This window comes from Acomys minous (genome assembly GCF_964271855.1).
Source record: "Acomys minous genome assembly, chromosome: 17".
NCBI classification, from domain to species: Eukaryota; Metazoa; Chordata; class Mammalia; order Rodentia; family Muridae; genus Acomys; species Acomys minous.
The window spans coordinates 31,745,855-31,759,065 of NC_140500.1; the positions used below are offsets into that span (position 1 = coordinate 31,745,855).

A 13,211-nucleotide genomic window follows, 5' to 3' on the forward strand; every position below is an offset into this window, starting at 1 on the left:
GGACCTGGAGGATGGACAATTGTGAGCCCACTGAGTGGGTACTGGGAATTGAACCTGGATCCTCTGCCAGGGCAGCAGACTGCTAACAACCGACCCATCTCTCCAGCCCTTCCCACCACTTCTCTATCGTGTCAGCCCTCAATTTCCCAGGGTTGAGGAAAGCTTTACTGCAGTGGCAGTGACGGGTTGTGACGACTGAAGCTGTCTCAGTTTCCAAGACCTTCCTTTATTTCCTGAGATGAATAAATAAGTCGATGGCTGGGGTGGGGGAGGGGAAGACACAGCAGGAGCTGGCAGCATGCACCGGGCAGGAGGGCTAGGGTGACCCCACTCCTCCTGAGGGGAATGCCTCTCATCCTGGGCAGGGGCCACAGCCCACCTGCAGCCTCCCTAGGGAGAAACTGTCTTTTGGAATTCACACACTGTAATGCCTGCCACTCTCCTAGGCAAGCATCTCATGGCATCAGCGTCAGGGCTTTTTTTTTTCACCCCTGGGGGCCACCGGAGTCCTGGGCTGCTCAGTAAGGCAGGTAAAGGGTGTTTACCCCATTCTCAAAGAGAAACCACGCTGCCCCAGGTGTCCAGCAGGCAAGAGAAATGACCTCTGGGTGGGAGGAAATCCCGTAAGTGGTGGCAGGGATTATCTACCCTTGATGAAGCCCTCTAGCACACGGTCACTTCGCTCTGACAGCCAGTACCCAGTCATGGCTGCCACGGCTCCTATGAAGATGGCAGTGAACACCAAGTCACCCTTAGCAGCAAGTGTGGCCAGTGCACAGATGATGACGCCAAAGAACATCTGCTGCAGGACCACCAGCTCATCCTCCGTCATCTCCGCAAAGAAGCCCGCCGACTCTGCAGAGGTGTGACGTGTCACTGCCTCATTTGTGGCAGTTCCCGGAGCTGCCAGCAACTCCCAGAGCTGCCAGCAACTCCCACATGCCTGATCACGGCTGCCAAGCCCACCGAGCTCACCAAGCACACAGCATCACTCACTATTGGGAAATCTCTGCAGGGGCAGCTGAGACCCTGCCACCCTAAGTTGGAAGGAAGCTGGGAGGTGACGGGGCTGCCCAAGGCTTCACAGAACTCTGGTCCCATTGGACAAGAGAAAACAGCCTTAGAGGGGCGGGGCAGGGGGCAGACGGGGGGGGGGGGGGGGGGGAAGGGTTGGTACCAAATACAATTCTCTTTCATGGGGGAGGTGAGATCATCAAAAGCCAACCTCAATAACAGACACACGGGGACCAGGTCTCGGTGCGGCCAACCTCTTTGGGGGCGGGGTGGCAGTGGAGTGGGGCCTCCCACCGTCCCTGCTTACCTGGGATCTGCTCCTTCATGCAGATGCCCTCCTCCTGTCTGTAGCCCTCAGCACAGACACAGCGGTAGCTACCCTCCGTGTTCTCACACTGCTCGTTCTCTCCCGGACACACCACTGTCTCACACTCATCCACATCTGGGAGGGAAGGGGAGGGGGTGAGAGTGCTGGCTGCCGTGGTCCCCACACAGCACCCCAGGCTGCATTTCACTCCCACCCTGACTCACTGTGGCACCCTTCCTTCCCTTGTCTCCCCCCCATCGGCAGAAGACTCACCTAGGCACTTGGAGCCCACCTGCTGGTAGCCACGGCTGCATTTTTTGCAGCGGCCTGGCCCTGCTCCCATACAGCCCAGGCAGGCCTTGGCACAATCTGAAGAAGAGATGGTTAGGGGTGAGGGGTCCCCGCAATCTCAGGGAGCTGAGGGCTCGGGAGCCTGAGAAGGTAGACTTTGAGGTTTTGTTTTGTTTTTTTTTTTTTTTTGGTTTTTGGTTTTTTTAAGACAGAGTTTCTCTGAGTACTAGCCCTAGCTGTCCTGGACTCGCTTTGTAGACCAGGCTGGCCTTGAACTCACAGCAATCCGCCTGCCTCTGCCTTTCGAGTGCTGGGATTAAAGGCGGGCGCCACCACGCCCTGTGTGAGAAGGGTGAGACTTTGAAGGGACAGGAAATGCTTCGTCATCCCAGCCTCTCCCTCCAGCAATGGACACTGACCTCGGCACTCGTAGGATCCTTCTGTGTTCACACAGAACTGGTCAGCTCCACAGGTGGCTTGCTCTGTACCGCACTCATCGATATCTGGAGACATGGCAAAGGTTGAAAGTGTCACTTTGCAGAACTGCCATGAGTGTGGTGGGAACTGCAAGCTAATGACCAGCCCTGAAGAAACTGTGCACCTGGAGAGGCACTGCCCAGCCAGACACCCAAGCCTCTGTCCGCCCTGCAGCCCTCGGATGCGGATGGAGACGGGAGGGACACGCCCCACCTTTATTTAGCCCCTCCCACTTCCTGAGTGCGGAGACATAAAGCGGGAGGTGGCTATGACTCAGCATCGTCCATACAACTTATGTCCCACGGATGACCATAGGCAGAGGGGACCCTGAGTGACCGACAAGACACAGCTTCACAGCCAGCCTGGACCACTCACATCAGGACTGTTATAGGAGGGGGGGAAAGTGTGTGTGTGTGAAAATTTTTTTAAATTTGTAAGAGAGGATCTCCTGCAGCCTAGGCTGGACTGCAACTATGTCCCCAAGGATGACCTTGAACCTTTATTCTTCCGACCTCCACTACCTCAGTGCTAAATCCTAAACGTAAATTACCATATCTGGCTTTAAATTCTTGTCATTCCTTAAGAAAAAAAAAAAATGGCACATGCCTCTAATCCCAGCAGAGGCAGAGGTAGGAGGATCTCTGTGAGTTCAAGGCCAGCCTCATCTACAAAGCAAGTTCAAGACAGCCAAGACTACAAGAGAAACCCTGTCTCAAAAAAACAAAAAACAAGAAAACTTGTCATTTGCATGCACGTACGGATATGTGTGGGTGCACGCACGCCATAGCGCATGCTTGGAAATCAGAGCACCACTTGTTGGTTGGCTTTCTCCTTTCAGCATGTGTGTCCTGGGGACTAAGCTCCAGGGTTCAGCCTTGACAGCAAGCACCTGTTAACTGCTGAGTCATCTCACTGCCAGATTTGAAATCCCACTCCAGAGTTTTGTTTTTGTAAGGTTTGGTTTGCTAGGCATGGTGGTGCATGCCTTTAATCTCAGCACTTAGGAGGCAGGGGCAGGCAGATCTCTTGAGTTTGAGGCCAGCCTGGTACAGAGCAAGTTTCAGTACACCCAGGGCTACACAGGGAAACCCTGTCTTGAGAAAACAAAAAAAAAACCAAAATGAAACAACAAAAACTTGGCCAAAGTAGCACCTCTTCTAAGAAGCCATGTGTCATCGGGCACTGCCCCGGGTCAGGACACACGCCTTCCACTGCATGCAAGTCATTCTGTACCGTACACGCCTGGCTCGCTGCCTTCCCAGCCGGGCTGAGGCTTCCATGGGACTGGGAACACGCTGCTGTAGGCAGGCATACGTGACACAGGGCGTAAAGCTCAGGCCCTAGCTCGTTCCCTGCTTACCTACACACTTGAGATGATGCAGGGCCCAGCCTTTCTTGCACTGCAGACAGTGGGACTCCTCAGGTCCTGTGCAGCGGGCACAGGGACCAAAACATGCTGGGTAAAAAGCAGATGGCTGTGAGGATGAGCAGGCGGGTATCCCATCTAACCCTGCCCCACGCCACACCCCTTTGGCTACCTACCCGAACATACCAGATGGCTGCTGTTGCGCTCCGCCTCAAAGTAGCCGAGGCCACACTGGCCGCAGGCCTCACCCCCATAGCCGGCTTGGCAGTCACAGTGCCCGCTGCCCCCTCGGGTCCCTTCCCCTTCACACTGACCGTAGCCACCGCAGGGCCTCTCTGTGCCCCCAGGACATGCTGTGGGCAGACATCAGTTGGGTGAGATCCTATGCAAAACTTTATCCGATAGATTATTTTCTACATGGCCCTCAATGTTTTTGAAAAGGAAAATTAGTTTTAATATTTTGCCATAAGCTATATGAAATAGCCCATTGTAAAACAACTGGGTAAACTTTTCATTTATTTTTGTTTACCTATTTTTTTTCTTTTTTCTTCTTTGAGAGAGGGTCTCACTTATGTAGCTCTAGCCGGTCTGGAACCACTATACAGACCACGCTGGCCTCAAAGTCAATTATTCTTCACATACCAAGAACACACATAGTATTTGTTTGATTGTTTATATTTGAGATAGAATATTCAGGAAGTCCAGAGAATTTTTCTGAATAGACTTTGCACGTTTCTCTGCCTCAGCCTCTTACGCACTAGCACTGCAGGCTTTTCTAAATACTGAGTTGATCATTCCAGCAACTAATCCTTTACCTTGTTTACAGGTGAAATAGCTCTGTTTACGTGTCTGTCTGTCTGTCTGTCTGTCTGTCTATCTATCTAGGGATTTATTTATTTATTTTTTTGTTTTTTTAAGACAGGCTTTCTCTGTGTAGCCTTGGCTGTCCTGGACTCACTTTGGAAACCAGGCAGGCTGGCCTTGAACTCGCAAAGACCCACCTGCCTCTGCCTGCTCTCCCAGAACACTGGGATTAAAGGCATGTGCCACTGCATCTGGTTGAAAAATAGCTCTAAAGAAGGCTAGGAAACCTGGCATGGTGGCATGTGCCTGAAATTCCAGCACCCAGAAGGCTAAACCAGGAGGATTATTACAAGTTCAAAGCCTGGGCTCACAGGTCAAACCCTGTCACCTAAAAATAAATAAGTAAGAGTAAGATATTAAATAAATAGGTTAACTAAGACAAGACTGTATCAAGTTCTGCTCTGGCCTTGGGACTGTAGAAGTAGACAGACTACAATGGGGGCTTTCCAGCATGTGCTTGCGCCTCCCCCAGGTACAGTCTAGTGTGACCAGACATGCAAATTAAGGAGGCAGCGGTTGGGGACAATGTTTATTTAGTACCTAATAGCGGCCACACTGCACCTGGCTCAGGCTAGCCCTCTGCTTTCCCCCCCCAGTGTGGCCCACTGATTTGCTCACTTCAGGCCTGGGAGACAGGCCAGAGCAGCGGCCTGGAGATGCGTTCACACAGCCAGGCCTGGCTCCCCAGCCTCAGTAGTCCCTTCCCACTCCCAAAAGAGGACCAGGAAAGACTCACGAAGGCAGGACGGCCCGAAAGTGCCAGAGGGGCAGCAGAGCTTCAGGGAGTCCGAACAGAGCCACTGGAAGAGGTCTGGGGCTTCTCGCTGCCTGAGACAGGGGCAGAATGCAGTGAAAGGGAGAGGGTGCTGGAGAGAGGGTCGGAGTGGCTGCCTACTCCTACCTCTTATTGAATCTGTAATTCAGCCCAACTTGGGCATGTGTCCCAGAAACCACTTGACTCAGGCTCTTTTGGCAAAGGGGTAAATAGGCCCAGAGGGGGCCTGGTACCCACATCAAGTCCTCAGATCTAGGTTTGGAAGGCTCCGAACTACGGTGGCATGCAACCTTCTCTTGGTCAAATAAAGGTCACATCACCAGGGCCTGTCTGTAACCTGCTCACAGGGAAGCCCTCCCCCACAACCTCTCACCTATGAAACCCCCAGGCCTACCCACAGGAAGACTCCCATGCCTCTCACCTGTGGAACCCCCCAGGCCTACCCAAGGGAAGACCCCCATGCCTCTCACCTGTGGAACCCCCCAGGCCTACCCACAGGAAGACCCCCATGCCTCTCACCTGTGGAACCCCCAGGCCCACCCAAGGGAAGACCCCATGCCTCTCACCTGTGGAACCACCCAGGCCCACCCAAGGGAAGACCCCATGCCTCTCACCTGTGGAACCACCAGGCTTCTACCAGCTCCTCACTCAGCTCCAGCAGGCGGTGGCACTCAAAGTCGGACTTGCTGCACACGCCCTCCAGCACCTCCACCAGGCGGGTTTCACTGACCAGACAGGACACAGGTGGTAGAAGCACGCTCCGCCCCCCACCCCAGCTCCTCAGGTCTCTCTCCACCTTCCCTCACACTGTGACAGTATCAAGGCAGGGGCCAAGGACCACTAATAACAGAAGGGCTGCTGGCTCTAATATCAGACAGACCTCTGCCGGAAGCTAGATGTTATTTGGGCAAGTCACTAAGCCGTTCTTATGTTCACTTCTCACCTCTGGCCCGCCCCCTCAGTTTTAATTCTCCTGCCTCTACATCCCACTGTGCACCACCATGTTGGGAACACTTGTGCTTTTTTTCATCTGATAAACAGTCACACCTCTGCAGGTGAATCCTGAGTCTTCAGTTCCCGCATCTGACCTGGGGTAGCCATGCTGGGGAGATAGGACTGAAATCACATGAGGCTGGGATGGGTTGCTCAGAAGTACAGAGAGGACCCCCACACCTCCTGAAAATATATGATCTACCAAGCACTGGCAAGGATGTAGGAAAAAAAAAACAAACCCTGAATCTCTTCTGCACTGCAAGTGGAAATGCAAGATGGTGCAATCAGCTAAATGCAGCCACCACTGTGACTCAGCAATTCCTCTCCTGGGCACTTTCCCAAAAGAATGGAAAACACCTGTTCAAATACAAACTTGTACACAAATGCTCACAGCCGCAGTATTCATGATGAATAAAAGGTAGACAACAACTCAACTGTCCATTAGCCAGTGAACAAAAACGCAGTTTGTCCGTCCATTCACTGGGAAATTAAAGTAATGTGCCGCACATATCATACAACAGGGATGAGCTGAGGAGACATGACGCCAAGTGAAAGAAGCCAGACATAAAAGGCCACATGAAACAGAGGGTCAAAGGAATCAGAAGATCCGCACGGGTTTCTGCTTAATGAGAGCATATCAGCCATTGCCAGGAGCTTGAGGGAAGGAAAGATGAGGAAGAGCTGCTCAATGGGTGTAAGATTTCTTTCTGAGTGATAAACGTGTTTTAAAGCCAAATGTGGGGGCAAACATCTATAATCCCAGTACTCTGGAGGCTACTGCAGGAGGGTCAGTGAATTGGAGGCCAGTCTGTATTATATAGGGAAACTGTGTCAAAACAAAAACAGAAGTGAGAAAGTTCTAGAAGAAGACAGTGGTAGTTATATAGCAGTGAGAATGTACTAAGTGTCCCTATTGGTGACTTTTTTCCTTTTCTTTTTTTTTTTCTTTTTTCTTTTTTGGTCATGTAGCCTAGCCTTGAACATGCTACGTAGCTGGGTAGGACTTTACCCTCCTGCTTCCACCCCCCAAAGTGCTAGAACTACAGGCATGCACCACCTTGCCCCGTTTCATTAGGTGCTAGGGAAGGAGCGCAGGGTACTGTACATGTGAGAGAAGCACTCTGACGACTTGGCTACATTCCAGCCTGTAATCCCATCACTTTGGAAGTGGAGACAGGAAGATCAGGAGTTCAAGGTCATCATCACTTTACAGCAAGCCGGACGGCTGCCTGGTCTACATGAGATCATATCTCAAAACCAGATTTTTTTTTTTAATTTTAAGATTTATTTATGTACTATTATGTATACAGTGGTCTGTCTGCATGTACTCCTGCAGGCCAGAAGAGGCATAAGATCACATTATAGATGGTTGCTAGCTACCACGTATGTGGTCAGTGGGAACTGAACTCGAGACCTCTGGGGGAGCAGTCAGTGCTCTTAACCTCTCCAGCCCCCAGAATCTTTATTATTACATGAAATATGACGGGGCTGGGGGCTGGAGAGATGACTCACTCTGTAAAGTGACTCCTGAGTAAGCATGAAGACCCCAGCACCCACGTAAAGGCCAAGTGTTCCATGGTGTCTGTAACTCCAGCACTAGGAGTCATGTGGGGGGGTCAGACTCAGGCAGATCCCTGTCTCCAGTCCAACAGTCTCGTTAGTGAGCTCCAGGTTCAGAGAGAGAACCTGTTTCAAAAAATAAAGTGGGACAGCCGGGCATGGTGGGGCACACCTGTAGTCCCAGCACTTGGGAGGCAGTGGCAGTTAAATCTCTTGAATTAGAGGCCTGCCAGGTCTACAGAGGGAGTTCCAGGCCATCCAGACCTACACAGCGAAACCCTGTCTTGAAATAATAATAATAATAATGATGATGCTGCTGATGATAGGTGATGGAGAGAGATCAGCAGTTAAGGGCACTGAGGTCTTCCACAGGACCCTGCTTACTTCCTAGCACCTACATGGTGACCTACAAATACCTATGATTCCAGTTCCAGGAGATCTGACACCTTCTGTATGCATGCAGTGTACAGCAAAACAAAATAGTCATACACATAAAGTAAGATAATTAAAAAATTTTGATGGTGGTTCATGTCTTTAATTCCAGCACTTGGGAGGCAGAGGCAAGGTGGATCTCTGAGTTTGAGGCCAGCCTGGTCTGCAAAGCGAGTTCCAAGACAGTCAGGGCTACACAGAGAAACTCTATCTCAAAAATTAATTCATTAAAATAAAAAAGACGAAAGGGGACTTGAAGTCAACATACTGTGAGCACCTAGATGCACGTGACCCTGCACCCACATAAACATGTATACACACATAAATACATAACATAAAAATAAATTTAATTGGGCTGGAGAAATGGCTCAGCAGTTAAGAGCACTGACTGCTCTTCCAGAGGTCCTGAGTCCAATTCCCAGCAACCACATGGTGGCTCAAAAACATCTGTAATAGGATTTGATGCTCTCTTCTGGTGTACACGAAGACAGTGTACTCATATACGTAAAATAAATCTTTAAAAAAATTAATTTAATTATACTACAACCTCAAAAAATAAAAGAATGAAAAATAAATAAGCATGATGTATCATATCGTGTATTTAGAGTCACACACAGTGGAAGACTAGAGGAAGTAATTTAGCAACACAAAACAAGAAAGAAGACATTGGGGATCACCAAGATGGCTAAAGAGGTAAAGGCACTTGCCACCAAGACTGAGAACCTGTGTTCCATTCCTAGGATCCAAGTAGTGGAAAGAACTGACTCCTGAAAGCTGTGCACATGTGTGTACACACACACACACACACACACACACACACACACACACACACTCACTCACTCACACAATAAATAAATGATAAAAAAAATTTTTTAAGCCAGGTGTGGAAGGCAGACCTCTGTGAGTTCAAGCCCAGCCATGACAAAATTATGAGACCTTGTATCAAAAATGAAAAAAAAAATACATAATAGAATAAAACAATTTTTTTTAATTTTATTTTTTTTATTTATTTATTTTTTCGAGACAGGATTTCTCTGTGTTAGCCCTGGCTGTCCTGGACTAACTTTGTAGACCAGGCCGGCCTCGAACTCACAGAGACCTGCCTGCCTCTGCCTCCTGAGTGCTGGGATTAAAGGCGTGCACCACCACCGCTGGGCAGAATAAAACAATTTTAAGGAAAAAGTAAAAAGAACCCAGAAGCCATTATGCATCAAGAGGTACTCTTGGTACTACTGCTTTTCTAAGTGAGGAAACTTAGGGAAAGGAGCAGCCAGAGTTACAGAAAACACGCTTCCCTGCCTAGTGGGAGCCAGGATTTTTTTTTTAATTTTAATTTTATTAATTTATTCAGATTACAACTCAATTGTTATCCCATCACTTGTATCCTCCTATTCCTCACTCTATTGTATCCTCCTGCTTTCACCCTATTCTCCTCCCCTAGGTCTATGACCGAGGGGGACCTCCTCCCCCACTATATGGTCATAGGCTATCAAGTCTCATCTTGGTAGCCTGCTTATTCTTTCTTTGAGTGCCATCAGGCCTCCTCACCAAGGGGAGGCAGTCAAATATTGAGCACCAGAGTTCATGTCAGAGTCAGTCCCCACTCTCCACATAACTGTGGAGAATGTCCTGTCCATTGGGTAGATCAGAGTAGGGGTTTGATGTTTACTACTTGTATTGTCCTTGGTTAGTGCAATAGTTTGAGCAGAACCCCCTGGGCCCCGATCCACCCACCCATCACGATGTTCTTCTTGTAGGTTTCTAGGACCCTCTGTGTCCTTTTATTTCCCCATCTCCTATATTTCTCTTACCTAGAGTCTCAGTAGGATGTCCTCACATCTATCCCAATCTCCTGGTAAGTGAAAACTTTTGTGGGACATGCCTTTTGGGCTAGTGCCCAATTATAAGTGAGTATATGCCATGTGAGTCTTTCTGCTTCTGGGTTAACACATGATCATTTCTAGTCCTATCCATTTGTCCACAAATTTCTGGATTTCCTTGTTTTTAATAGCTGAGTAGTATTCCACAGTGTAAATGTACCACAGTTGCTTTATCCATTCTTCAACTGAGGGACATTTAGGCTGTTTCCAGTAGAAGAAAAAGTGGGGAAGAGCCTAGAACACATTGGCACAGGAGACAACTTCCTGAACACAACACCAACAGCCCAGGCCTTAAGGTCAACAATTAATAAATGGGACCTCATGAGGCCGAGAAGCTTCTGTGAGGCAGGGGACACTGTCAGCAGAACAAAGCAACAGCCTACATACAGACTGGGAAAAGATCTTCACCAACCCTACATCTGACAAAGGTCTAATATCCAAAGTATATAAAGAACTCAAGAAATTAACCACCACCAAACCAAATAACCCAACTGAGAAATGGGGCTCAGAACTAAAGAGAGAATTCTCAACAGAGGAATATTGAATGGCTGAGAAACACTTAAAGAAATGTTCAACATCTTTAGTCATCAGAGAAATGCAAATCAAAACGACTCTGAGATTCCATCTTATACCCATCAGAATGGCTAAGATCAAAAATTCAAGTGACACTACATGCTGGTGAGGATGTGGAGAAAGAGGAACACTCCTTCATTGCTGGTGGGAATGCAAACTTGTACAACCACTTCAGAAATCTATCTGGCACTTTCTCAGAAAACTGGGAATAGGGCTTCCTCAAGACCCAGCTATTCCATTCCTTGGAATATACCCAGAAAATGCTCCACCACACAACAAGGATATATGCTCAACCATGTTCATAGCAGCCTTATTAATACATAATAGGGAGCCATGATTTAACCCTTTACCACAGTACCAAGGAACAGGCACGGGAGCTGGAACACTGAGAAACAGTGAAAAGAGAAAACAGTAAGCACCGACAAGCAGCCTAAACTCTTTGCTGGCCCCTCCTTCAGTGTCACTTTGAAAAGCTGGAGGGCCTCTCAAGTCCCTGTCTCTGGTCCTACCTCTCCCTGGAGGCCCGGAATGAGATGGAGGCTACCTGGGTGTCCAGGGAACATGTCATTCCAACATGTTCAGAGGCCCGGCCTGACCCCACCCCTCCTGCCCACAGCCTCTCTGCAGTCTTCCTCAGAAAACACTTGCACTGTTCACTCGACTGCCAGGTGTCTATTACTTTGCCCCATACCGATTGCATGATGTTAACTGATGATCTCCAAGATAGGCGCCCCGCCCCTGCCCCGCCCCCTCACTGCGCTCCCCACTCCCTCCAAGTGCAGAGCTTCCCGTACTTTGTGGATGTGAGCTTTGTGGATGTGAGCGATCTCTTCACTTAAGACCAGAGGCCGGAGAGGTGGCTCAGCAGTTACGGGCACTGGCTGCTCTTGCTGAGCATCTGGGTTCTGCTCCCAGAGTAAACACCGGGGCTGTCAACTACCGTAACCCCAGTTCCCGGAATCCTCATGCCCTCTCCTGGACTCACATTCAGCACAAAATCTAAACTCCCGCCTGTAGCCTTGTGCCCACCTTACTCCAACCACTTCTGAGAGGAACGTAAGGTCAGCCCTGCTACTTCACCTCAGGTGTCTGTTAACCGGCCATCCTGAACACCTCCCACCCAGCTGCGGTCTGCCCACCCAGAGTCTTGTTTTTCCCCTGACCGTTAGTATGTTCTGTTTGTCTACTAAAAAGCGAGTTTCACAACAATGGGGCTTGGTTTCCTTATCTACTGCTGTTCTGCAAATGTTCGGTATCTGGGAAATAAATGCTTCCCCAAAGAGTCTATTCCAGCTAACCAACGGAGACCAAGAGTTGGGGTATACACCGCCCCCCCCTTCACCCCCACTCCCTCTCTTACCTGTCTTTGTATTTGGACAACTTCTCTTCCTCCCAGGCAGTGTTTCCACCACCAAAGTTGTCCCGGATGGTTCTCTCCAGCCCCTGGATATGGAAGAAATTAGGAATACCTAAGTACAGAGCTTGACGCATCCTTTTTGCTTGTTTTTGTTCTTCGAGACAAGGTTTCTCTGTGTAGCCCTGGTTGTTCTGGAATTTGCTCTGTAGAGCAGGCTGGCCTCAAAACTCAGAGAGCCACCTGCTTCTGCCTCCTGAGTGCTGGTACTAAAGGCGTGGATTCCAACATTTCACTATTTTATGTTATTGACCAGGAAACAGAGGCACTGCGAAGCACCTCGCCCAAAGGCCACACAGTTAAAGCAAGCAACCCATATTGGGACTAAAGACCATGCCCATTGGCGCAGAGAGCTCCCCACTCCGCTAATGGGCCCCTCCCTCGGGACTATTAGTGCACCCACCTTGTTGAAGCTGTCCACCAGTGCCCGGCAGGTATGACATGGATGGGGCTCAGCTCGGGAAGAATGGGGAGGAGAGGGCTGGAGCCAGACAGGTCCTGGGAAGCTCAGAAACAGGCTCAGGCCCCAAAGCAGAGATGGGACCAGGCCCCTCAGGGGCTGCGGGGCCATCTTTTTCCCAGGCTGGGGACGTGCAGATAGAGGGCAGGGGGCGGGTTCACTTGAGAAGCCAGGCTGTAAGGAGGAAAGGGAGGGTTCGGTTCTGAAGTGCCTTGGAGCTGAAAGCCCTAGATCTACGTAATTACAAACGAGGATGAATTGGGTTACTGGAGGCAAAGGCGCTGGGAGGGGAAAAGGAGCCCAATCTGCAATTCCAGGAGAGAAATTATTTCTCCGTTACCGTAGAGAGAGGTGGCCGGGATCGCTGGCAAAAGGATAAGCGTCAGCCCATTGTTTTAGGGTCTCAGTGAGTTATTAGGGGACAGAATTAGAGAGAGAGGGCTGGACCCCAAGATATTCCGAGAGAAAGGCGGATGGGCGGTCCTAGGGGGAGGAGCCCGGATCCGGATATGAAGAGAAGGGGTCAAGTTCAGAGCCTTTTTTGGGAGATGGAGGCAAGGCCTGGAACAGGCCTGGGAGGATCCCGGTCGAGCTAGACTGTAGGAGGAAAAAAAAAAAAAGCCCGCCCCCGCCCCGGGCGTTGTGGGCCGAGTCTTCTCAAGGCCACTTCCTCCGTTAAGGCCTCCAACGCCGCAGTCCAGAGGGCAGGGCCTCCTCCCAGCCAATCAGAGGTGGCCATGTGCCATTGCGTCACTCCACTCCAACCAACCAAAAGTGACTCCAGGCTGCACCTGTCCCTGCTTTA

The 13,211-nt window shown here is 49.9% G+C and overlaps 1 protein-coding gene across 2 annotated transcripts; it reads right to left on the minus strand.

Annotated features, from left to right (window-relative positions):
* Positions 1-206: 206 nt before the first annotated feature.
* Positions 207-13,058, minus strand: CRELD1 (cysteine rich with EGF like domains 1). Of its 2 annotated transcripts, none has more exons than XM_084765461.1 (11): positions 12,747-13,058; positions 12,350-12,580; positions 11,893-11,975; positions 5,709-5,819; positions 5,056-5,147; positions 3,642-3,808; positions 3,450-3,564; positions 2,032-2,115; positions 1,595-1,690; positions 1,322-1,456; positions 207-855 (listed from the first exon to the last, which is right to left on the minus strand). In XM_084765461.1, exons 2-11 carry the CDS (start codon positions 12,515-12,517, stop codon positions 641-643), a joined length of 1,266 nt encoding a protein of 421 aa, XP_084621587.1. In that variant the 5' UTR covers positions 12,518-12,580; positions 12,747-13,058; the 3' UTR covers positions 207-640. The 2 variants fall into 2 exon arrangements, with proteins under 2 accessions (XP_084621587.1, XP_084621588.1); XM_084765462.1 differs by having other exon boundaries at positions 3,450-3,545; positions 3,632-3,808; positions 12,747-13,050.
* Positions 13,059-13,211: the final 153 nt, after the last annotated feature.